Source organism: Oncorhynchus tshawytscha, linkage group LG22, assembly GCF_018296145.1.
Source record: "Oncorhynchus tshawytscha isolate Ot180627B linkage group LG22, Otsh_v2.0, whole genome shotgun sequence".
Taxonomy (NCBI): domain Eukaryota; kingdom Metazoa; phylum Chordata; class Actinopteri; order Salmoniformes; family Salmonidae; genus Oncorhynchus; species Oncorhynchus tshawytscha.
Window position 1 is genome coordinate 35,741,687 of NC_056450.1, and position 26,941 is coordinate 35,768,627.

The 26,941-nt window shown below is 44.9% G+C and overlaps 1 protein-coding gene across 5 annotated transcripts in view; it reads left to right on the forward strand.

Moving 5' to 3' along the window:
- The window catches only part of gripap1 (GRIP1 associated protein 1), a 110,156-nt gene extending 83,483 nt beyond the window's left edge, over positions 1-26,673 (forward strand). For 4 of the 5 annotated variants that reach the window (XM_042304128.1, XM_042304129.1, XM_042304130.1 and 1 more), the window contains 3 exons: positions 202-377; positions 26,298-26,434; positions 26,548-26,673. In XM_042304128.1, the coding sequence (XP_042160062.1) occupies positions 202-377; positions 26,298-26,434; positions 26,548-26,647 (413 nt within the window). In that variant the 3' untranslated portion in view covers positions 26,648-26,673. Of the gene's footprint in view, positions 1-201; positions 378-6,916; positions 8,997-26,297; positions 26,435-26,547 lie in introns of those variants that run through there. The other variant, XM_042304131.1, reaches the window with a different exon arrangement.
- Positions 26,674-26,941: the final 268 nt, after the last annotated feature.

The window sequence follows — 26,941 nt, forward strand, 5'->3', positions numbered from 1 at the left end:
ACTATAACTGATTCACATTGAATGAATTGCATGCATCACTGACAAATTAAATGTACATTAGATATAATTTATAAGGCAGTTTTAACTAGGGCCCTTGGTTATTTCCTGGGTTGGTCTCGAGGAACAACTGCTGGCTCTTGTTCAATGAAGCATGGCTGTGAATTGTCCCTTTGAGTAACGTGTACCTTCTCTCCCCTGCAGCACATGGTGCAACGGCGGTTGCCCATCACGTGGGCCAGGTGGGGGGACATGGACATGGCTTGGGCTCTGTGCTCAGGGACCTGGTGAAGCCTGGGGACGAGAACATGCGGGAAATGAACAAGAAGCTGCAGAACATGCTGGAAGAACAGCTGACCAAGAACATGCATTTACAGAAGGTAGGCAAACACTACGGGAGGTAGGCAAACACTACGGGAGGTGGGCCACACTACGGGAGGTGGGCCACACTACGGGAGGTGGGCCACACTACGGGAGGTGGGCCACACTACGGGAGGTGGGCCACACTACGGGAGGTGGGCCACACTACGGGAGGTGGGCCACACTACGGGAGGTGGGCCACACTACGGGAGGTGGGCCACACTACGGGAGGTGGGCCACACTACGGGAGGTGGGCCACACTACGGGAGGTGGGCCACACTACGGGAGGTGGGCCACCACGGGAGGTGGGCCACACTACGGGAGGTGGGCCACACTACGGGAGGTGGGCCACACTACGGGAGGTGGGCCACACTACGGGAGGTGGGCCACACCGGGAGGTGGGCCACACTACGGGAGGTGGGCCACACTACGGGAGGTGGGCCACACTACGGGAGGTGGGCCACACTACGGGAGGTGGGCCACACTACGGGAGGTGGGCCACACTACGGGAGGTGGGCCACACTACGGGAGGTGGGCCACACTACGGGAGGTGGGCCACACTACGGGAGGTGGGCCACACTACGGGAGGTGGGCCACACTATGGTGAAAACTATTTGCCTCCTTTCTGATTTTTGCAATTTTTTTAATACTGAATGTTTTCAGATCTTCAACCAAAACCTAATATTATATAAAGGGAACCTGAGTTTACAAATAACAACAGCAATAAAAACATTTTTAAACTGAATGCAGCAATACAATATTCCAAACCCATGAAAATGGTTCAATATTAACAAATTTGAAGTTTTGGAATAGCCTAGTTAAAGTCCACACCTTAATCCCAGTTGATGTTGTGGCAGCACTTGAAACAAGCAGTTCATGCTTGAAAACCCACAAATGTCACTAAGTTAAAGCAGTTCTTCATGCAGGAGTGGGCCAAAGTCCTTCCACAGTGATGTGACCGATGGATCAACAACAGCAAAAAGCATTAGCTGAAGGTGGCACAGCCAGTTATTGAGTGTAACGGGGAAATTACTTTTCCACACAGGGGAATTGAATGTTACGTAACTTTAATTAAATAAATTAAATAAGTATACTTTTTTTGTTATTTGTAAAATTAGGTTCCCTTTATCTAATATTATGTTTTGGTTGAAGACCTGAAAAACATTCAGTATTAAAAATATGCAAACATTTTGAAAATCAGAAAAGGGGCCAAATACTTTTTCACAGCACTGTAGGCTACACTGCAGAAGGTAGGCGGGCTGCACTGCGGAAGGTAGGCGGGCTGCACTGCGGAAGGTAAGCGGGCTGCACTGCGGAAGGAAGGCGGGCTACACTGCGGAAGGTACTGCGGAAGGCAGGCGGGCGGGCTGCAGGCAGGCGGGCTGCACTGCGGAAGGAAGGCAGGCGGGCTGCACTGCGGAAGGCAGGCGGGCTGCACTGCGGAAGGCAGGCGGGCTGCACTGCGGAAGGAAGGCGGGGCGGGCTACACTGCGGAAGGCAGGCGGGCTGCACTGCGGAAGGCAGGCGAGCTGCACTGCGGAAGGAAGGCGGGCACTGCGGAAGGCAGGCGGGCTGCACTGCGGAAGGAAGGCGGGCTACACTGCGGAAGGCAGGCGGGCTGCACTGCGGAAGGCAGGCGGGCTGCACTGCGGAAGGCAGGCGGGCTGCACTGCGGAAGGCAGGCGGGCTGCACTGCGGAAGGCAGGCGGGCTGCACTGCGGAAGGCAGGCGGGCTGCACTGCGGAAGGCAGGCGGGCTGCACTGCGGAAGGCAGGCGGGCGGGCTGCACTGCAGATGAGTTGATGTGTGGGGATCCATACCGAGGGCCAAATGTATGACTTTGGGAGATGTGTGTAGTCAGTCAGTGTGACTGTGTAGGTGGCCTGCCTGCCTGCTGTCATCCAGCCCTGAGACTAGCGCACCATAGAGGTTATTATTCATCACAGGCCAAGGCGTTGGCGCACTGCCTTAATGTTCAAATGGGTTTATATGCAGGAATAGAAATGGACCTCCTCCAAGCAAAGTATGGTGGTGCAGTCTCTTGTTTGATTGGATTACAGTGTGGTGTTTCCATCATCATGCAGATTATTACCTCAGAACATGAACCTATCAAATTTCTCCTGGCCTTTTGAGGAACTGTGCTGAAATAATCGGTGGTGGGGGTGGTAACTGACCCTGTTTATTGTTGCATCAATGATACAGTTCTCTGTTGATATTTATAGTGTGTGTGTGTGTGTGTGCTGGTTAGCTACAGTGAGGGATGTAGTGCTGTAGTAGGTCTTGGAGACAGTCTAGGTTCTTGGCTGTGTGGTGTGTAACTCCCACGGGGAGTTATAGGTTACACAAACAACCGGCTTTAACCTTGGCTTGGAAGACACCTGAGAAATTTGGGACAGGGCTTGCCGGCACTCTGGCTCTGCTAATTTTCTAGATAACTTAGAATAGCTGTCAGTGTGTCCATAAAAATAAATCAAGTCTGATATTCGGTTGCAGTCGTCCTCCTCTGAATCTTTGATTTACAGACAGCCGATGATCCTCTTTGATGTTCTCCATTGTAAATATGATCATTTAAGCATGGTAAATATTCTGGGAACGTCGTCACACATTTGTTTTATGCAGATGGGAGGGAAGCTCAATTACAGTTCCCAAAAAATGTGGCTAGTTGTGGAAGAAGCGTCTGTAGGCTCTGACATAAGCAGCCCAATGCTGGTGGCTAGTTGTGGAAGAAGCATCTGTAGGCTCTGACATAAGCAGCCCAACGCTGGTGGCTAGTTGTGGAAGAAGCATCTGTAGGCTCTGACATGGAAGAAAGGCAGCCCAACGCTGGTGGCTAGTTGTGGAAGAAGCATCTGTAGGCTCTGACATAAGCAGCCTAACGCTGGTGGCTAGTTGTGGAAGAAGCATCTGTAGGCTCTGACATAAGCAGCCTAACGCTGGTGGCTAGTTGTGGAAGAAGCATCTGTAGGCTCTGACATAAGCAGCCTAACGCTGGTGGCTAGTTGTGGAAGAAGCATCTGTAGGCTCTGACATAAGCAGCCCAACACTGGTGGCTAGTTGTGGAAGAAGCATCTGTAGGCTCTGACATAAGCAGCCCAACGCTGGTGGCTAGTTGTGGAAGAAGCATCTGTAGGCTCTGACATAAGCAGCCTAACGCTGGTGGCTAGTTGTGGAAGAAGCATCTGTAGGCTCTGACATAAGCAGCCTAACGCTGGTGGCTAGTTGTGGAAGAAGCATCTGTAGGCTCTGACATAAGCAGCCTAACGCTGGTGGCTAGTTGTGGAAGAAGCATCTGTAGGCTCTGACATAAGCAGCCTAACGCTGGTGGCTAGTTGTGGAAGAAGCATCTGTAGGCTCTGACATAAGCAGCCTAACGCTGGTGGCTAGTTGTGGAAGAAGCATCTGTAGGCTCTGACATAAGCAGCCCAACGCTGGTGGCTAGTTGTGGAAGAAGCATCTGTAGGCTCTGACATAAGCAGCCCAACGCTGGTGGCTAGTTGTGGAAGAAGCATCTGTAGGCTCTGACATAAGCAGCCCAACGCTGGTGGCTAGTTGTGGAAGAAGCATCTGTAGGCTCTGACATAAGCAGCCTAACGCTGGTGGCTAGTTGTGGAAGAAGCATCTGTAGGCTCTGACATAAGCAGCCCAACGCTGGTGGCTAGTTGTGGAAGAAGCATCTGTAGGCTCTGACATAAGCAGCCCAACGCTGGTGGCTAGTTGTGGAAGAAGCATCTGTAGGCTCTGACATAAGCAGCCCAACGCTGGTGGCTAGTTGTGGAAGAAGCATCTGTAGGCTCTGACATAAGCAGCCCAACGCTGGTGGCTAGTTGTGGAAGAAGCATCTGTAGGCTCTGACATAAGCAGCCTAACGCTGGTGGCTAGTTGTGGAAGAAGCATCTGTAGGCTCTGACATAAGCAGCCTAACGCTGGTGGCTAGTTGTGGAAGAAGCGTCTGTAGGCTCTGACATAAGCAGCCCAACGCTGGTGGCTAGTTGTGGAAGAAGCGTCTGTAGGCTCTGACATAAGCAGCCCAACGCTGGTGGCTAGTTGTGGAAGAAGCGTCTGTAGGCTCTGACATAAGCAGCCTAACGCTGGTGGCTAGTTGTGGAAGAAGCGTCTGTAGGCTCTGACATAAGCAGCCCAACGCTGGTGGCTAGTTGTGGAAGAAGCATCTGTAGGCTCTGACATAAGCAGCCCAACGCTGGTGGCTAGTTGTGGAAGAAGCGTCTGTAGGCTCTGACATAAGCAGCCTAACGCTGGTGGCTAGTTGTGGAAGAAGCGTCTGTAGGCTCTGACATAAGCAGCCTAACGCCTTTGGCTAGTTGTGGAAGAAGCGTCTGTAGGCTCTGACATAAGCAGCCCAACGCTGGTGGCTAGTTGTGGAAGAAGCATCTGTAGGCTCTGACATAAGCAGCCCAACGCTGGTGGCTAGTTGTGGAAGAAGCATCTGTAGGCTCTGACATAAGCAGCCCAACGCTGGTGGCTAGTTGTGGAAGAAGCATCTGTAGGCTCTGACATAAGCAGCCCAACGCTGGTGGCTAGTTGTGGAAGAAGCATCTGTAGGCTCTGACATAAGCAGCCTAACGCTGGTGGCTAGTTGTGCCAGACTTGTTAACAGCAATGTAACTGTTTGCTTTTATCCAAATTTAAATGAGAAAAATCTCACTTATGAGAGAATGCTGTAGGGGAGAGCCCTCCTTCCCCGTCCCACCTCACCGTCCCTCCTTCCCCCATCCCCCGTCCCACTCTCCCCGTCCCTCCTTCCCTCCCCCCGTCCCACTCTCACCGTCCCACCGTCCATCCCTCACCGTCCCTCCTTCCCCCGTCCCTCCTTCCCCCCGTCCCTCCTTCCCCCGTCCCTCCTTCCCCCGTCCCTCCCTCTCCCCGTCCCCTCCTCCCCGTCCCTCCTTCCCCCGTCCCTCCTTCCCCCCGTCCCTCCTTCGCCCGTCCCTCCTTCCCCGTCCCTCCTCCTTCCCCCCGTCCCTCTCTCACCTTCCCCCGTCCCACTCTCACCGTCCCTCCTTCCCCCGTCCTCACCGTCCCTCCTTCCCCTCTTCACCGTCCCTCCTTCGTCCCACTCTCACCGCCCCTCCTTCCCCCCCCCCACTCTCCCCGTCCCTCCTTCCCCCGTCCCTCCTTCCCCCATCCCTCCTTCCCCGTCCCTCCTTCCCCGCTCCCACTCTCCCCGTCCCTCCTTCGCCCGTCCCTCCTTCGCCCGTCCCTCCTTCCCCCGTCCCCTCTCACCTTCCCCGTCCCCGTCCCTCCTTCCCCCGTCCTACTCTTACCGTCCCTCCTTCGCCCGTCCCACTCTCCCCGTCCCTCCTTCGCTCGTCCCTCCTTCGCCCGTCCCTCCTCCTCACCGTCCCCCCGTCCCTCCTTCCCCCGTCCCCTCTTACCTCCCTCCTTCGCCCGTCCCCTCCTTCGCCCGTCCCTCCTTCGCCCATCCCTCCTTTCGTCCCTCCTTCGCCGTCCCTCCTTCGCCCGTCCCTCCTTCCCCGTCCCTCTCTCACCGTCCCCGTCCCTCCTTCCCCCGTCCCACTCTCACCGTCCCTCCTTCGCCCGTCCCTCCTTCGCCCGTCCCTCCTTCGCCCGTCCCTCCTTCGCCCGTCCCTCCTTCGCCCGTCCCTCCTTCGCCCGTCCCTCCTTCGCCCGTCCCTCCTTCCCCCGTCCCTCCTTCCCCCGTCCCTCCTTTGCCCGTCCCTCCTTTGCCCGTCCCTCCTTTGCCCGTCCCTCCTTGCCCGTCCCTCCTTTGCCCGTCCCTCCTTCGCCCGTCCCTCCTTCGCCCGTCCCTCCTTCCCCGTCCCTCCTTCCCCCGTCCCTCCTCTCACCGTCCCTCCTTCCCCCGTCCCTCCTCTCACCGTCCCTCCTTCCCCCTCCCCTAGCCCGTCCCACTCTCACCGTCCCTCATCTCACCGTCCCTCCTTCCTTCCCCATCCCTCCCTCCTCTCACCGTCCCTCACCGCTGCTACCAAGTAGCCTTTCAGCCATGGGCTCCTAATCGTGTGCTGGAGCATGATGAAGCTGTGTCGCAGCCCACAAAGTGCAGAATGACAAAGGGTGCTGTGATGATTGCGCTCAATATTGGTGAACCTGCAGGTGGTCACCCCCCTCCTCTCTGGATTTGGTGGGCAGCGGCAAGCAGCGAGTCATGAATATTCAGTGCCTGTTGGAGCCACCAGCCCAGAAACAAACAGCCCTGTTAATATTTGATGGCTCTTGCTTTAGAGTGAGCACACAGAGGAAGGGACATTGGCTTTTTCTGGTAGGAGATTGCAGCTGAACCTGAGTCTGTCTGCTAAATGGCTCCCCTGCACCCTGGCTGGAGGAAATGTTGATTTGGTTGATATTATATAGTCTCCATGCTACAATTGTCAATGTTACAGTTGTTTCCCAACACCTTGCATGAACTCTCTGATGTTTGGTATTTCGTTAGCTACAGTACTTCAGAATGAGCGAGGATGAAAGAGTTTTGGTTATGAAAATGCCAGGAATGAACAGAGGTTTTGGTTTGCTACTCAGCTTTGTGGTATTAAAATAGCAATTTTTGTTTGTCTTTTTTTAGGACCTTGAAGTTCTGTCTCAGGAGATTGTCCGTTTAAGTAAAGACTCAAGTCCTGGAGCTGGCTCAGCTACGGGCTAAAAGACTGGAACAAGACCCTCCTCTCTGCCCTCTCTCTTCACCTGTTTCTGTGGCCAACAAGAGGACCTTACCTAACTGACTGACTGAACCTCTGGCTGGGAACACAGATGAAAGGAGAGGGATAGAGGGGGGTAGGAAGGGGTTAGTGCTCTTGAAACTGCTTTACTACTGAATGTACTTACTGTAACATGTCTTGGTTCTTTCTGTGGTATTGTGATCTGACTTCTGTCTGTCTGCACTCTCTGCCTCCCCACTCTGGTGTGATCTGAAGAATAGCAGAAGGCAACAATGTCTGGATGCCAGGACACTGTGCTTTACTGGTTCACGACTTCAAGAGATTGTTTAATGTTGCGAATAACAAGAGACATTCTGCCTACTCATACAGAGGCTTAAGCTGTTGTGTTTTGCCTGTACTCGTATTCATTTCTTTATACTTTCAACTCTGCAACTCTTGTTTTTGTTTGTATAAATCCTGTATATATGAAAAACAACTGTAGTAATTGAACTGTTCTCAGAGTAATGCGTATTGTAATGAAACAGCAGGGTCGTTACAGTATTGTATATGAGCCAAAATGATTGTAGAGGTTTTATGTCCGTCATACATTCTAGATGCTGAAATGTCCAGTTTGAGTTTGTCTGGGGAAAATGTGAGTATCCTAAAGCCAGTAGTAAAAACATGTATTTACAAAAACTCAATAACATGCATAGTGTTGAGGACTGGACCAAACCACCACTGTTTCTTGGGGAATGGACAAAACCACTCCTATCTCTGGGTCGCTGGACCACACCACCCCTGTGTCCACTCACTGGGTTAGATCTCTGTGCTCGTTTCCTTTTAATCTGCACCAGTCCCGTGACTGCAGCAGAAGCACGGAGGAGGCCTTGGCAGCTCAGCATCTGGTGTCAACATGAACATGATGTCCAACTCCACAGAGACTGGCTGGATGCCTGCTTTGTGGGCTGCTTTCAAAATGTCACTTTGGCTGCTTTCTCTATCCCCAATTAAGACTCCAGGTGTGGTTAGATTTGCACATTTAATTCCGGCTTAACTCCACTTTGATATTTTCTAAAAAATATTAGATTCCAAATAAGAGGAAGCAGAGGATTCTCTGTGATGAGCAGATTAATTTGTCCCCCTGGCTGAGGTCTAACAACAGTGTCAGTTGTCTTGAGTTCAACTCTTCCTTCACTCTGGCAAAGCTCATCAGTGTGCTCGCTGAGTTCAACATGGACAGGAAACTCATCACCAATATTTATTATCTGCCATCAATACCTGGCCATTACTGTGTGTCAGAAGAACTGGCCCCATGCCCTGTAGGATGAGGGAAACATGAATCATGTGAAGCTGTGCCTTCTATTTCACCTGTCTTTGACTCACCTAGCAAATGTCTTATTTTAAATGACTTCTCAACATGACTGAACAGCAGTAGCTGGGCAGATCAGATGGTATAACACAGGGTGGTATAACACAGGGTGGTCTAACACAGCGTGCATACCTACCTGTGTTAGCCTTTTATACTTTGAGACATGTTTCCCTTATCTGAGAATGTATGCACTTCATTCAGGCCTCTGTGAACACTTGTTTAGGAACGAACAGATTGGTCATTGGAAGCCCCCAAGAACGTCTTCTCTTATGTACAAGTAAAGCTGGGCGATATATCAAATTAATATGATATATTCAAATGTATTTTTTGGCGCGATGTTTCAAATGCCTATGTCACAACAATCTAGGTTTTTATTTTATGTTCATTGTTGCTTCATTGTTGGTATGTTGCTTGTTAAAAAAAAAAAATCAGGTAATGTTTTTTAGAGCCCCATTCATGCAGTCCAATTTTTGCTGCGTTCTTGCCAGGATAAGGCTTTTATACCTCCCGTGCACATGCCGGCAAGATTAGGAGTGGGAGGTGTATTTGAATAAATTAATTGAATGTACACCATCACAAATACGTTTTTGGCAGGTCCTAAGAAACATAAGACTAATAAAATATGTTTTCAAGAAGAATAGAATGGCATATTTTGAGTTGAAATGATGTTACTGGTCTGTGCAGCCTATATTCTAAATGGCTGTGCCATGCACATGAAACCAATAGTGATTTTGTTCCTTAAACAGACAAGGCACACTTACCAGGCTACCCTGATCAGTCAACACATATACAGTATTTTTGAATAGGCTAAGAATATCATTAAATATAACGGTATAAAATACAATTCATATTTTTCCCAAACAATTTGCATCACATCAAAGGTGTGGAACTGCTGTCATGTTTAAAAAAAATAATAATAAAAAAAAAGTGATATTTTGTAAGGAGAGACCAAGGTAAGCCCATGCTTTTATGATATCCAATTGGTAGTTACAGTCTTGTCTCATCGCTGCAACTCCCGTACAGACTCGGGAGAGGCGAAGGTCATGGTCCTCTGAAACACAACCCAACCAAGCCACACTGCTTCTTGACACAACACCTGCTTAACCCGGAAGCCAGCCACACCAATGTCTCGGAGGAAACACCGTTCACCTGGTGACCGTGTCAGCGTGCATGCGCCCGGTCTGCCACAGGAGTCACTAGAGGGCGATGGGACAAGGACATCCCTGACGGCCAAAACCCTCCCCTAACCAGGACGACGCTGGGCCAATTGTGCGCCGCACCATAGGTCTCTCCGCCTGGACTCAAACCAGGATCTCTAGTTGCTCAGTTAGCAACTGCAATGCAGTGCCTTAGACCACTGCGCCAAATGTATCCACAGTAAGTCGCTCTGCAAAAAGTTTGCGGGATGCTAAAGTTTGCAGAAAAACGTATTTTGAAATGCGTATTTGACAAGCCATCTGTGGTATTGTGTTGTGTGGCAAAACTGCACATTTTATAGTGGCCTTTTATTGTCCCCAGCACAAGGTGCACCGGTGTAATAATCATGTTGTTTAATCAGCTTCTTGATATGCCACACCTGTTAAGTGGATTCATTATCCTGGCAAAGGAGAAATGCTCACTAACAGGGATGTAAACAAATTTGTGCCCAAAATGTGAGAGAAATATGTTTTTGGTGCATATGGAAAATTTGGGGGATCTTTTATTTCAGCTCATGAAACATGGGGCCAACACTTTACATGTTGCGTTTTATATTTTTGTTCAGTAAATAAAGATTAGCTGGCTACTCACTAGCACGTGGGCTTGTGCTTGAGAGAGTGTTTATGAGACCTGTGTTCATTTTCTGTAATGCCTGCTACAAGAAGTTGGTCATTGTTGGTGCCTGTGCATTGTTCTGGTTAAATTTGTGTAAAAAAAAAAAATCCCAAAACATTTTTATTGACAGACGTGAACGCCAGGTCAGTGAGTATTGCAAAAATGCTGGTCAAACTATTAGTAGGTTTTAAGCAACGCTTATTTAGAGAGAATATTTTTTAAAATCCAGAGCGATATCGTGAATCGCCCATAAATTAGAAGGGAAAAAACGAGATATGACTTTTAGGCCATATCGCCCAGACCTATAATACAAGGCTTGTCTACATAACCGTCTGAAATCAAGAAGGATATACAGTAATTGTATGTCATTAGTTAATTTGTCATTTAACATTATTAAGACTTTTATATTTAACATTTAAAAAATCTGATCATGTAATCTATTTGTAATGCTATCATTAAGTTTACAGTAAAATACCCCAACATAGGTTCAGAAGATGTGATGAGGAACATTCTTTAAAAAGCCCAGTCATCCATTAAAGACGTTTTAGCAGATGAGTAACACTTTGCACTTTTTCAGTAGATTAAAGATTGTGTGCTTTATTTAAATAGTCTTGTCCACTTATACATTTACTTTAAGTGTTTGAACTGCCAAACTCGGCTGCAGCAAAGTCCTCATAAATAATAACAGATGTAATCATCAAGGGGTTTCAAAATACACATCACAGTAGTACTCAACAGCGTGCCCAGTGGACTATTCATTTCTTTAAGACTACTGTATGTATCCACTGTCAATAAAAATGTCTCTAATATATTCCATGTTTCATCCCTTTGGGTGTTTTTGTAATTTCAGAACGAAACAGCAATTTATTGTCATACCTGTAGAGAACACAAGGTTGACCTGAAACGATCTAGTTATCTGAGGTACAGTATGTCTCCTTGCCATATAGTTTAACATCTCAGTTCAAACACCTGCAGTGTTCATATTGCAGACTAACGTGCTGAATCAGACACGTGAGACTAAGGCCTAGATTCAATCCGGAGCGCGGAAGATTTCATATTTAAACAGAATGTTCCCGCGTTTGTGGAGACTGCCTAAATGCTAAACACTACATACAGGATGTCGGCTCAATCGTAAATTCCTTTTTATTTTCAATCGGTCTATAATGGGGATCTTCGGCGCTCAGAGTTGAATCTAGCCCTTATTTCTTGAAGCTAGCCGATTTGTTTTGTTTTTGCATGTCTCATATTTTCTCTCCTATCCTTTCAGTCAGAAAACAGCAACTACTATTATTCATCTATACTGAACAAAAATATGAACGCAACATGTAAAGTGTTGGTCCCATGTTCCATGATCTGAAATAAGATCCCGGAAATGTTCCATATGCACAAACATATTATTTCTCTCAAATTTTGTGTACAAATGTGTTTACATCCCTGCCAAGATAATCCATCCACCTGACAGGTGTGGCATATCAATAAGCTGATTAAACAACATGATCATTACACAGGTGCACCTTGTGCTGGGGACAATAAAAGGCCACTCTAAAATGTGCAGTTTGGTCACAAAACACAGATGTTTCAATTTGAGGGAGTATGCAATTGGCATGAGAATTTGGCAGTATGTCCAACCGGCCTCACAACCACAGACCACGTGTAACCACGCCAGCCCAGGACCTCTGTTATACCCCTTAAAGGGGGAAATCTAGAAATAAATCACACAGATGTAGCATCTGCTTCAAGTCACTTGTAATGAGTCTTTTCATGTAAAATCAACCATGAGGTAGAAAAGAGTGCTTTAGATAACAACGTTCACATTTGCCAAAAGTTTTCCATTGTTCTTTTTCACCCAGACACACATTAGCTGTGCGTGGCCTCTCGGCATGCTCTGATCATGAAGCCCTCGTGCAAGTGAGCAGCCTTCTAGCAAGCTGGCTAGCAAAATGGCTAATTTCAAAGTGGTCTAGACATACAAATAACACATTTGAATGTTTTAAACACCTTTGCTGCTGACTAAATAACACAGTAACATATGTAACATTCTGACATTAACAAATACATTCAAAATTGCATTCATACCTAACGGGGAAATATAGAAATAAATCACACAGAGATTTGGCTTCAAGTCACTTGTAAGGAGTGAGCTGGGAAGCCCTGTGTGCCCCTATAGGAAGTCCTAGGTATAACCTATACAATTCAGATCAGACATCAAGAGCACACAGATTGTATAATCAACATTAAGATAATTGAACAGCATATTACTTACTGGTACACATTATGATTCTGTCTTTTGTTGTTGTTATAATTAAGGCACTTTAAATTCTACCATACCTCCACATCCGGCTCCTTCACCTGCGGGATCGTCTGAGACCAGCCACCTGGAAAGCTGATGAAACTGGGTTTGCAACATCAAAGAATTTCTGCACAAACAGTCAGAAACCATCTCAGGAAAGCTCATCTACGTGCTTGTCATCCTAACCATGGTCCTGACTGCATTTCGGTGTCATAACCAACTTCAGTGGGAAAATGCTCGCCTTTGATGGCCACTGGCACACTGGAGAAGTGGGCTCTTCACAACTGTCCCGGGCAGATGGCAGACAACATGCATGGCATCTTGTGGTGTCATCCATTGTGAACAGAGTGTCCCATAGTGGGGTTATGGTATGGGCAGGCATAAGCTACGGACAACGAACACAATTGCATTTTATCGATGGCAATTTGAATGCACAGAGATACCATGACGAGATCCTGTGGCCCGTTGTTTTTCCATTCATCCACCGACATCACCTGATGTATCAGCATGATAGTGCACGGTCCCATGCCACAAGGATCTGTACACAATTCCTGTAAGCTGAACATGTCCCAGTTCTTCTATGGCCTGCATACTCACAATACATGCCATCCATTCAGCAAGCTTGGGATGCTCTGGTTCGACGTGTACGACAGCGTGTTCCAGTTCCCGGCAATATCCAGCAACTCCACACAGCCATTGAAGAGGAGTGGAACAACATTCCACAGGCCACAATCAACAGCCTGATCAACCGTATGTGAAGGAGATGTGTTTTCTGATCCACGCCCTACCTGTTTTCCCAGTCATGTGAAATCCATAGATTAGGGCCTAATGAATTTATTTCAATACACTGCTTTCCTTATATGAACTGTAACCAGGGGTGAAAGTAAGGCGATCAGGTACAGCCGTATGGGTAAAACGTGAGCCTATCACACAACATGCCCCAAAAACTCTTTGCGATTACACCATTATTTAACATTATTGCATGTAAGCAGCATGAACATTTTTCGAACTCACAGATAAACCGAGTGGTATACACTCCAAATTGTGGTTTATGGAGAACACTTAAATGTTGTCAAGGTGGAGATGAGTGGCCGAGATCAAGGTGCACTTGGATAACATCAATTCAGTGTGTGTAGGCCTAATGACAATCGCAAAATGTCAGTACAATACATGTAGGTGTTTTATAACCGATGTTTCTTTCCATTCATCAAATTGCGGGTGCACAGTGCATTGTTGGGGCTCGGATGCTGAAACCATTTTGTGAGTGAACAAATGTGCACGGGGAACCTACCTACAGAGGTGCCTTTTATTAAGTGATTGTTTGACAATCAGATGAAAACATTGTGACTGGTTGTTTATGCCACATTATAAAGCATAGGCGGCTGTCTATAAGGCTGGGGGAAGCTAAGCTTTCCCTGAAGTAAAATAAATTTAATTGCCAAAATTATATAGCCTAATTTGCTTACTCCTGTCCATACAGAAACTAATACAAATCATAAAAAGTGGGCTACTACACCAGAAAGCATGATTTGGCCACAGAGGATTATTAGCTTCTTAAAATAAATAACCTGTGGATTGTTTTAAATCTCATAGCCTACAGTCGGAAGGGGTCGCAATTTGAGCAGCACGCGCTGCAAATACCAAATAGATGATTGTTAAATTGCAACTGTCAGTGAAAAGCAGAGAGACCCAGCTAGGCATATCGCAATATTTAAAAATACAATCGTGGAAAATAAATAGCTATTGTTGTAAAGAGATGACAGTGAAAATACTTCAATCTGTCTTTTAGTTAGCATTATTCTTAACTTAATTAGGCGAACAGTAGCCTGTCTTATTGGCACCAGCCGAGAACATGTGCCATATCCCCGGTGAGTGTACATATTCACTGTCTTTATCATTGGGTCAGTGCCACTTTTTAGTTTGTTTTTGAACAATCATTTCCTCCTCCAGGTAAGATGGATGTCATGTTGTATTTGTCTCCCTTTTTCTTAGGCCGATTTATATGGATCAGACAACATTGTTTTTATTCCTCTGTCTGTCAGTGTCAGCAGAGGAGGCTACCCTGTCATTTTTGTAGTATAAAAAAAAAAGCGGTATCGGTAAGAAATTACATCTACTTTCACCCCTGACTGTAATTCAGTAAAATCTTTGAAATTGTTGTGTTTATATTTTTGTTCAGTGTATTTATTGAGCGCTGATAATTATACCCTTCAGAGGCTCACTTTTGGCAAGTGCCCTCATAGGTGCATGGAATGTAATTCACTCCTCTGGGTCTGAGGTTGAGACCAATCTTATGGTATACACATTGGATGCAGGAAGAGAACGAGAAGAAGGTTAGCAGCACTGAAGTAGGCGAGGCCATTGAAGATTAACATAGAGGTGAACCGAGTACATTATTCATAAATAAACAAATGTAAACACAAACAATGGGTAGTTGTACTAATCTCATAAAAATAGAGAGGCATTGCATACCCAGGTGACATAATGGATGCTGTTGGATGCTAATGGAGCTGTTTGGCATTAGAAGGGGGATAAAGTAATGCCCCCAAACACACGCTACTTCAAAATAGAACCAGGAAGTGCAAGTGGTTTTGAGTTTTTCACTGACCTCCAATCAAATCTCGAAATCATGTATAATTCATAGATTTGCTTAAAGCTGAAGTAGACATCTGGCCTGTGAACACGTGTAGCACACATGTCTGTAAGCGTTGTGAGATGGAATACATTGTTAGCAGTGTGCCTGATTTGTTAAGTGTGTGCACTGGATTTAGTGATGATTGACAGAGAGGCTTGTGAAGCAACCCAACCTTTGCCCACCTTACAAGGTTCCCCGGAGGTGACTTGCAAACAGACTAGCTAGCTTTGTCGCCAATCACTGTTCGGATTACAAATTGAGTGACAGTTTAATTAAGTAATGGGATTTGAGACCGAGAATAAATAAATGTAAAGTTGATGTGTTGTGTAGCCACCATTAGTGTATAGATGTTTTTTAGAATATGGAATATACTGTTTTATTGATGTCTTAGTCTCTAAATTGCATATGTTTTGTTACACTAATTGCTTTTCTTGTATTTATGTCCCCCTGGAAAATGAAGTATTGAAAGGTGAAGACAAGTTTTATTGAGTTAATTTAGGAAAGATAGACACAATTTGGTTGTTGGGGTTAATTGTAGTGTCATGGTACCAACCTTTCTAATCTGTTTTTAATTAAACGCAATTCACTGAGGCGTCTGGCTCTTGACTCTTGTAATTGGACTGACGTGGGCATACAGTGGTGGTTCAACAGTAGAATGAAGTGTTCCTCCTGAGCGTTGAATTTTTCAGTTAATATATCTTCATGTTGACCTCAGGGCTACTTCTGAACCTGTGTTCTCTGTTCACCCAATAGTGAGTAATTCCATGAAATCAGCCTCAAACCCAGGTCTGTGGACCGGCGCTGGTCTGTGGAGGAATGCCTGTTGGTCTGCGGCATATCCCTCATGTAAAAGTCCTGCTGATTGCACTGGTTCGTCTAAATCCACTGAATGTTTAGTTCATAGAACCACAGTTACGTTAGTAACCTCCAATGTCCGCTTAGCGGTTGATAGAGCGGTTGATAGATCGTTTTCCTGAACTTCCCAATACTTTCTGATGCATTTCAATCACTACAAACCATAATTCCTTCAAATTAAAATGTGGCCTACGTGATTTGACATATCTTTGTATGTTATTTGAATTTGTTTAGATAATGTCAGGGAGGCCAAACTCTAGTTTTATCCCCAAAAATGGTTTACACATTTGTTTCTGATACCCCGAGGTGATTCTAAAATAGCTAATCAAATTGTTTGATGGTCCATGTTATTACTATCTTAAGCAATTCTGTGTTAGGATAGTAGATATCATAGAGAAACACATAGAAAAATGTGTATTTTGAATTTTAAAAAGCGATTGTCAATTTTTTACCCAAGCGGTCCCACGGAAGAAGGCCATGCCTTGCCGGTCCCTGGCACAAAGTTTGAGAAACTGCTTTATGCTTCCACTTCAAGATGAATGCGCCAACTGGTGTTACTGTGTTTGAATTCAATACCTCTTCTTTCTTTCTTTTTTTAACCTTTTTAAAATCTATCTATGAATAGGATGTATAAAGTAGTGCCATGCAGACAACACAGTCTGTTTTGTCACAGTGTATTTTGTGCTTCTCGTCTATTCTCACTGCCTCCCTTTTGAAAAGAGATTTAACATCAAAACAACATTGCACAAAAAAGCTGTCCTCCTGTCGTCTCAGCAACACATTTATCGGGCCAGTTAAGGCTGTAGTTGCCAACTGTAAATGAGCAATTACGTTTTGAACAGCCTCCCAGCACAAACAGCTGACCCCCCCTCCAGCCCACAACCCATACAAAATAAAAGCTGAACATTGCAGCTTATCAACAAGATGGGAGAAACCACAAGGAATATAGAGTAAGACATGTTGATATCCCAACACATGATACCTAAACTAAATCAATACCTGTCATCTCTGTGATGGTAAGATTGACCATCATATGCAGTACATGGTACAAAATGCAGCTTTCCACTGTTAAATAAATATATATACTGTATATATACAGAACAAGTCAAAGTTTAGAACACCTACTCATTTCAAGGGTTTTTCTTTATTTGTACTATTTTCTACACTGTAGAATAATAGTGACGACATCAAAACTATGAAATAACACATGGAATCATGTAGTAAGCAAAAAGGTGTTAAACAAATCAAAATATATTTGAGATTCTTCAAATAGTCACTCTTTGCCTTGACAGCTTTGCACACTCATGTCATTCTCTCAACCAGCTTCATGAGGTAGTCACCTCGAATTCATTTCAATTAACAGGTGTGCCTTAAGTAAAACATGTTATGCATCTGAGCCAAGTTAGGGTATACAGAAGACAGCCCTATTTAGTCAAATTCCAAGTCCATATTATGGCAAGAACAGCTCAAATAAGCAAAGAGAAACGACAGTCCATCATTACTCTAAGACATGAAGGTCAGTCAATAGAGAAAATATCAAGAACTTTGAAAGTTTCAAGTGAAGTCGCAAAAACCATCAAGCACTATGATAAAACTGTCTCTCATGATGACCACCACAGGAAAGGAAGACCCAGAGTTACCTCTGCTGCAGAGGATAAGTTCATTAGAGTTACCAGCCAGAAATTGCAGCCCAAATAAATGCTTCACAGAGTTCAAGTAACAGACAAATCTCAACATCAACTGTTCAGAGGAGACTGTGTGAATCAGGCCTTCATGGTTGAATTGCTGCCAGGAAAGCACTACTAATGGACACCAATAATAAGAAGAGAATTGCTTGGGCCAAGGAACATGAGCAATGGACATCAGACCGGTGGAAATTTGGTCTGGATCCAAATTGGAGATTTTTGGTTCCAACCACCGTGTCTATGTCAGATGCAGAGTAGGTTGAAACGATGATCTCCACATGTGTATTTCCCACTGTAAAGCATGGAAGAGGAGGTGTTATGGTGTGGGGGTGCTTTGCTAGTGACACTGTCTGTGATTTATTTAGAATTCAAGCTACACTTAACCAGCACGGCTACCACAGCATTCTGCAGCGATACGCCATCCCATCTGGTTTGGGCTTAGTGGGACTATCATTTTGTTTTTCAAGAGGACAATGACCCAACACACCTGGTTGTGGAATATCTAATCAAAGGGAAGAGAGACTGCAGATTCTTTCAAACAACACTTTTATTATAAGATTTGCCAAAATGAAGCAAATCAACCATCACCAAGAATGGTTCAGAGTTGAAAGCTTAACAAACATAGCCGGGTCTCTGCTTTTATAGAGGAAATGCAACCCCTTTCTGTTTACGTGGCAGTCAGCAGACCGTGTGTTAAAGGTCATTAGTTGTCTGTGCAGACTTAAGGTAGCACAAGGTTGATAACCCGAGGGCTCAACCGTCTAACTGCATTCACAACAGCAAAACACTATAATGTGCTATTTTCTGCAAGTTTCCATACATGTGACTTTCTGTAGATAGTAAACCCACGGGATGTCGCACCCAAGCGGAACTTAGTCATAAGAATCTTATTCATACAACTAAGTCCCACAAAGACAAGTTTGTATCAGGTTAGCAAAAACACTAACATATAACAAGAGACAATTCTTTAAACAGTAAAACACGGGATTGCATGATTACTATGTCATTTTCCATGACAACCTCCAGGCTGTGTAAGGGCTATTTTACCAAGAAGGAGAGGGATGGAGTTCTGCATCAGATGACCTGGCCTCCACAATCCCCAAACCTAAACCAAATTGAGATGGTTTGAGATGAGTCGGACCGTAGAGTGAAGGAAAAGCAGCCAACAACTGTTCAGCATATGTGGGGAATCCTTCAGGACTGTTGGAAAAGCATTCCTCATGAAGCTGGTTGAGAGAATGCCAAGAGTGTGCAAAGCTGTCATCAAGGCAAATGGTGGCTATTTGAAGAATCTCAAAAATAAAATATGTTTTGATTTGTTTAACACTTTTTTGGTTACTATATGATTCCATATGTGTTATTTCATAGCTTTGATGTCTTCGCTATTATGTAGATAATAGTAAAAAAAATAAAGAAAAACCCTTGAATGAGTAGGTGTTCTAAAACTTTTGACTGGTAGTGTATATACTGAACAAAAATATAAATGCAACAATTTCATTGATTTTAATGAGTTACAGTTCATATGATAATCAGTCAATTGAAATACATGTATTAGGCCCTAATCTATGGATTTCACATGACTGGGAATACAGATATGCATGTGTTGGTCACAGATAAATGGGCCACACGATAGGCCTCAGGATCTCCTCACCTGTTTTTGTGCATTCAAATCAAATGAAATTTTATTGGTCACATACACATATTTAGCAGATGTTATTGCAGGTGTAGTGAAAAGTGTTACCCAAGTGTTACTACTGCACTGTTGGAGCTAGTATCTAAAAATTCTAAAAGTAAAAGAATGGAATTAAGAAATATATAAATATTAGATTGAGAAAATTCAGAGTGACATTGACTAAAATACAGTGAATAGAATACAGTATATACATATGAGATGAGTAAAGCAGTATGTAATCATTATTTAAACATTATTAAAGTGACCATTGATTCCAAGTCCATGTAAATAGGGCAGCATCCTCTAAGGTGCAGGGTTACGTAACCGGTTGGAAGCCGGCTAGTGATGGCTATTTTAATCTGATGGCCTTGAGATAGAAGCTGTTTCTCAGTCTCTTGGTCCCATCTTTGATGCACCTGTACTGACCTCGCATTCTGGATGATAGCGGGGTGAACAGGCAATGGCGGTTGTTGTCCTTGATGATCTGTTTGGCCTTCCTGTGACATTGGGTGCTGTAGGTGTCTTGGAGGGCAGGTAGTTTGCCCCGGGTGATGTGTTGGGCAGACTTCACTACCCTCTGGAGAGCCCTGCAGTTGCAGGTGGGGCAGTTGCCGTACCAGGCTGTGATACAGCCAGTTTGTGAGGGTTTTAGGAGCCAAGTCAAATTTCTTCACCCTCCTGAGGTTGAAGATGCGCTGTTACACCTTCTTCACCACACTGTCTGTGTGGGTGGACCATTTCAGATCGTCAGTGATGTGTACGCAGAGGAACTTGAAGCTTTCCACATTCTCCACTACTGTACCGTCGATGTGGATAGGGGCGTGCTCCCTCTGCTGTTTCCTGAAGTCCATGATCAGCTCATTTTGTTGACGTTGAGTGAGATGTTATTTTCCTGTCACCACTCTCCCAGGGTGCTCTCCTACTCCCTGTAGGCTGTCTCGTCATGGTTGGTAATCAGGCCTACTACTGTTGTCTGCAAACTTGATGATTGAGTTGGAGGCGTGCATGGCCACGCAGTGAACAGTGCGTACAGGAGGGTGCTGAGCACGCACCCTTGTGGGGGCCCCGTGTTGAGGATCAGTGGAGGTGATAAAATGCGATTGTCCCCTATACCCTTCTCCATTCGAGCCTTGTGAATTAGAATCTGGGTGTGGAAGGCGGTCCCGTTCACTCAGTGCTTGAGGAAGCAGGAGGTCATCTGACCGTCTCGTAGCATGGAGTTCTTTAGCCTGGTCTGCTGGGTGCTGAGCTGAGCCTCCAGGCTGTTGGTGTCCTGCAGCAGGAGCACTTTGATCCCTAGATGCATCTGCATGCTCTTCAGATAGTCGTCCATCAGGTCCCTCTTTGGAGGGGGCTAGAGATGTGATAGCATGGCTCTCTTACACTTACATGGCTATGTACAGACAGGTGGATCCTCTTGGTATCAGTGTTGTGAGAAACTGATCTTTGCTACTCACATTACAAACAAATGGCTAAACTTGGCTATTTAAGCATCCTTAGCAGTGTTGTTGTGTATGCCCCTGTCAGCCCCCATACCCAGTGGCCAGTTTACTTAGTACCGGGACAGACACCCCTTTGCACCCAGAACAGCCTGAATTCACGGGGCATGGATTCTACAAGGTATGGTGTTCCAACGTTGCTCAATTGGTATCAAGAGACCTAATGTGTGCCAGGAAAACATTCCCCACACCATTACACCACTGCCACCAGCCTGTACCGTTGACACCAGGCAGGATGGGGCCATGGACTCATGCTGTTTACACCAAATCCTGACTCTGCCATCAGCATGACGCAACAGGAACCGAGATTCGGTGGACCAGGCCATGTTTTTCTACACCTCAATTTTCCAGTGTTGGTGATTGTGTGCCCACTGGAGCCGCTTCTTCTGGTTTTGATCTGATAGGAGTGGAACCCTGTGTGGTCGTCTGCTGCAGTGGCCCATCCGTGAAAGGAACCGATGAGTTGTGCATTCCACGATTCCGTTTGGCACACCACTGTTGTACTGTGCCTTTACTTGTGTGTTCGTGCCCGCCTGTTAGCTTGCACAATTCTTGCCATTCTCCTTCGACCTCTCTCATCAACAAGCTGTTTTCGCCCACAAGACTTTCGCTGACTGGATGTTTTTTTGTTGCACAGTTCTCGGTAAACCCTAGGCACTGTCGTGTGTGAAAAGCCCAGGATGCTGGCCATTTCTGAGATACTGGAAGCACCGACGATCATACCATACTCGAAATCGCTTAGATCACTCGTTTTGCCCATTCTAACATTCAATCAAACAGTAACTGACTGCCTCGATGCCTGTCTGCCTGCTTTTATATAGCCAAGTGACTCACTGTCTGTAGGCGCAAACCATTTTTGTGAATGGGGTACCTAATAAACTGGCCATTGAGTTTATTTTAGAGGTCAAAAACACACTAGTAAATTACTGCTATGTTCTCATGTGTCCCATTGCATTATGTCCAGTGTTTCCACACAGTGCGTACGACTCGTAATTTATAGATGTAACCTTAATGGTGCATGCCAACCAACAAACCAGGGGACACTCCTGGCAGACTGGGAGGCACAGCTTACCTACTCCTTAGTGACGCATAATCAGCTTTCTTTGTGAAGCTCATTGCTCTCTAATATACTTATCCAGTTACACACACACACTTCTCCATTACCAGCAGCTTTTGATTGATGTAGAGTTGCTGTCCCAGGTGTCTGAAGTATCAGGTCTCTTAGTTCTTTCCTATCGGGTTATTCAGGTCAGGTCACAACAAACTCACAACAACCTGAGCTTGTTGTGAGGTTGGTTTGTCTCGCAGGTTGTATCAGTGATGTGCCTTAATGACAGTTTATACCTTTTATTGCTATACTTTCATACTGTATATACCCTCTGTAACATTACTTTATTTAGTCCAAGGCATCTCTATATACAGTTGAAGTCGGAATTTTACATACACTTAGGTTGGAGTCATGAAAACTCGTTTTTCAACCACTCCACAAATGTCTTGTTAACAAACTATAGTTTTTTCAAGTCGGTTAGGACATCTACTTTGCGCATGACGCAAGTCATTTTTCCAACAATTGTTTATAGGCAGATTATTTCACTTATAATTCACTATCACAATTCCAGTGGGTCAGAAGTTTACATACACTAAGTTGACTGTGCCATTCCAGAAAATGACGTCATGGCTTTAGAAACCTCTGATAGGCTAATTGACATCATCTGAGTCAATTGGAGGTGTACCTTTTGATGTATTTGTGCCTCTTTGCTTGACATCATGGGAAATCAAAACAAATCAGCCAAGACCTCAGAAAAATTTGTAGACATCCACAAGTCTGGTTCATCCTTGGGAGCAATTTCCAAACCCCTGAAGGTACCACGTTCACCTGTACAAACAATAGTACTCAAGTATAAACACCATGGGACCACACAGCCGTCATACCACTCAGGAAGGAGACATGTTCTGTCTCTTAGAGATGAACGTACTTTGGTCTGAAAAGTGCAAATCAATCCCAGAACAACAGCAAAGGACCTTGTGAAGATGCTGGAGGAAACCGGAACAAAAGTATCTATATCCACAGTAAAACGAGTTCTATATCGACATAACCTGAAAGGCCACTCACCAAGGAAGAAGCCACTGCTCCAAAACCGCCATAAAAAAAACAGACTATGGTTTATAACTTCACATGGGGACAAAGATCGTACTTTTTGGAGAAATGTCCTCTGGTCTGATGTAACAAAAATATAACTGTTTGGTCATAATGACCATCGTTATGTTTGGAGGAAAAAGGGGGAGGCTTGCAAGCCGAAGAACACCATCCCAACTGTGAAGCACAAGGGTGGCGCATCATGTTGTAGGGGTGCTTTGCTGCAGGAGGGATTGGTGCACTTCACAAAATAGATGGAATCATGAGGGAGGAAAATTATATGAACAACATCTCAAGACATCAGTCAGGAAGTTAAAGCTTGGCTGCAAATGGATAATGACCCCAAGCAAAATGTGGCAAAATGGCTTAAGGACAATAAAGTCAAGGTATTAGTGGCCATCACAAAGCCCTGACCTCAAGCCTATAGAAGATTTGTGGGCAGAACTGAAAAAGTGTGTGCAAGTAAGGATGCCTACAAACCTGACTCAGCTACACCAGCTCTGTCAGGAGGAATGGGCCAAAGTTCACCCAACTTATTGTGGGAAGCTTGTGGAACGCTACCCAAAACGTTTGTCCCAAGTTAAACAATTGAAATGCAATGCTACCAAATACTAATTGAGTGTATGTAAACTTCTGACCCACTGGGAATGTGATGAAAGAAATCAAAGCTGAAATAAATCATTCTCTTTCCTATTATTCTGACATTTCACATTCTTAAAATAAAGTGGTGGTCCTAACTGACTTAAGACAGGGCATTTTTACTACGATTAAATGTCAGGAATTGTGAAAACTAAGTTTAAATGTTTTTGGCTAAGGTGTATGTAAACTTCCGACTTCAACTGTAGCTACACACAATAATATCAAAGTCAATATCAGCATGTGAAGTAACTAGCTAGCTGTAAAATTGCTAAAACATACTGCTCTGTCAATTTAGGAGTATATCTCACTGAGTTCAACTTGTAGTTTGTCTCTGCCAGTGTTGCCAACTCCTCAGTAAGGAAAGTAGCTATTGGCTGTCCTAAACGTCGCTAGATGTCGCTAAATGACGCCATCACCTAATTTCCATAATTGGCCATGTGCATGTAATTGTGATGGACGCTGTAGGAGAGAGGAATAATGTCGTGGGAGAGACACAAAGTGAGTAAAAAACACCCTAAATATGTTTAGAACTACAAATGAACTTTCTTCTGTCGATTCTTGTCTTTTTAATGTCACAATTCCTCCTCCTTTATCCGGGTTTGGGACCGGCAACAGTGACCCAAAAGAGACACTCTGGTGGAGTTACTTAGTTTTTTATTTTATTTTTGTTTCGTTTTCTTAATTTGGTTTGGTTTTTAACCTTATGGTCCACTTAGGAGCCTACAACAAGACACATAACATTTTTTACATTTGTTTTTGTAAACAATCTACATTAACAATCTAAATGGACCAAAAAGAGACAATAGAAAAAACTGTCAATGGCAGAGAGTTCAGCTGACTCTGCTTCCACTCGCTCTGGGAGATTATTATTTGAAGATAGGCTAGCCAGCCGTATCGATGGTTCTCACTGGGGTGATGAGAGTAGTAGAATAGGATGGTTTGAAAAGTGGTGGATGGTCCCACTTAAATGAGCTTTTCTAGATACTTTACTTAGGACAGCTAATCAGCCGTACCAGTGATTATCCAGGAGGTGAGCTTCTCGCCTCTACCTCATGTTGATATTCAGAGTTCAAACCACTTTGGACGTGAGCTGCAGCTACACGCCTCTCTGGTCTGATATGTTAATTCTTAACCCATTGTTTTATACAGTTCATTCAAAAGGGGTGGTTCGTGAGGCTGACACGCTCTCTGACCTTACTCAAGGGGCGGCGACTACTCACTTGTATGAAGTTATAGAAACAATGTCCTCTTATAGGTTCTAATATCACATCCCTCTCTTAAAAACACTTTAATAATTTTTCATATTTCATACGCAATGTAGAGGATGGAGACTTTTTACATTTTTAATGACATCACAAAAAAACAATCAAAATTACATTATTTTTCTTTACATTATTTTTCTTTGGCCCACATTCTATGTTAGAATTATTGTTCCAGTATTCACTTTAGAACGTCTTAGAATTTCCCGGGAAAACGTCTGTGAAACAAAGGCACATTCCTGTGTGAATTTGAAGAGGGAGATAGCTGAAAGTTCTAATCCTTGATTTACAACTGTCAACCCCCCACCAGCTCCTTTCTCCCCCCTCTATAGTGTGAGAGGTGGTCTGGCTGAAGTTATTTATTGGCAAGCTGATCTGACTTATTCGGATCCTCACAGGACAGTCCTGACAATGTGCGGGGGTACAGGTTAGTCAAGTTAAATTGTACATGTAGGTAGGGGTAAAGTGACTATCCATAGATAATAAACACAGAGTAGCAGGGGTGTTAAAACAAAAGGGGGGGTGTCAATGTAAATAGTCCAGGTGGCCATTTGATTAATTGTTCAGCAGTCTTATGACTTGGCAGTAGAAACTGTTAAGGAGCCTTTTGGACCTAGACTTGGTGCTCCGGTACCACTTGCTGTGCGGTAACAGAGAGAACAGTCTATGACTTGGGTGACTGGAGTCTTTGACCAATTTTTGGGCCTTCTTCTGACACCGGCTGATATAGAGGCGCTGGATGACAGGAAGCTTGGTGATGTACTGGGCCATACGCACTACCGTCTATAGCGCCTTAGTCGGATGCCAAGCAGTTGCCATACCAGGCGGTGATGCAACCGGTCAGGATACAATCGATGGTGCAGTTGTAGAACTTTTTAAAGATCTGGGGACCCATGCCAAGTATGTTCAGTCTCCTGAGGGGAAAAAGGCATTGTTGTGCCCTCTTCACGACTGTCTTGGTGTGTTTGGACCATGATAGTTTGTTGGTGATGTGGACACCAAGGAACTTGAAATTCTCGACCCGCTCCACTACAGCTCCATCGATGTGAAAGGGGGCGTGTTTGGCCCTCCTTGTCCTGTAGTCCATGATCAGCTCCTTTGTCTTGCTCACGTTGAAGGAAAGGTTGTTGTCCTGGCACCACACTGCCAGTCTCTGACCACTTCCCTATAGGCTGTCTCGTCGTTGTCGGTGATCAGGCCTACCACTGTTGTGTCGTCAACAAACTTAATGATGGTGTTGGAGTCTTGCTTGGTCACTCAGTATTGGGAGTACAGGAGGGGACTATTGCCTTTGATATCAGATATTACATCATATAATCCATTACTTTTTGTTTGCTTTTCGTTTGACCACATAGGCTATCACTAGCAATCTATGATGACATTTGCAGTAGGCCCTTCTATACCATCTTAAATGGGCTTCTGTCTCAGTTCTTTCATTTTCTTTCATTTTCCTCAGCCATCATCCCTGCATCATCCCAGCTCTCACAAGCTTCCTTCAACACCAGCCAGGGAGGGGAAACCTGTGATGCAACCAATTTCCTACGTCAGTGCCCTCTTACTACCAGCAGACGTTGCTATCTCCTGCCCTTCAATGTGAGATGTTTTGAAGAGCACTGTAACATGTTGCTAAGGCTGTATTGATTCTCCTTCTAAGTGTCTGTGTAATGAAATCTGCCTTTGTTTTTTCTTTTCTTTTCGGCCCCCAGAGTGGGTGTGCAGTGTGTCATTGAGGCAGTGCACGCACACGGCCATCCGGCGTGGGAGGCTGTCAGAGAGTGTGTGTGGGAATCTCCTAATTCAGAATGAAGGGTTTAAATCCAGTCTTTCTTGAAGAAACCATTTATCAGGGGGGAGTCAAATGTTTGTTTGCCATATATCTCTCTTTGTGCTGTTTGATCCATTCCAGTAGTTGTTTGTGCTGTTTGATCCATTCCAGTAGTTGTTTGTGCTGTTTGATCCATTCCAGTAGTTGTTTGTGCTGTTTGATCCATTCCAGTAGTTGTTTGTGCTGTTTGATCCATTCCAGTAGTTGTCTGGAGATCATGAAAACGGCCTCCCTGGAGTTTTTATTATACACTCAATCACCTTTTCACATCCCAA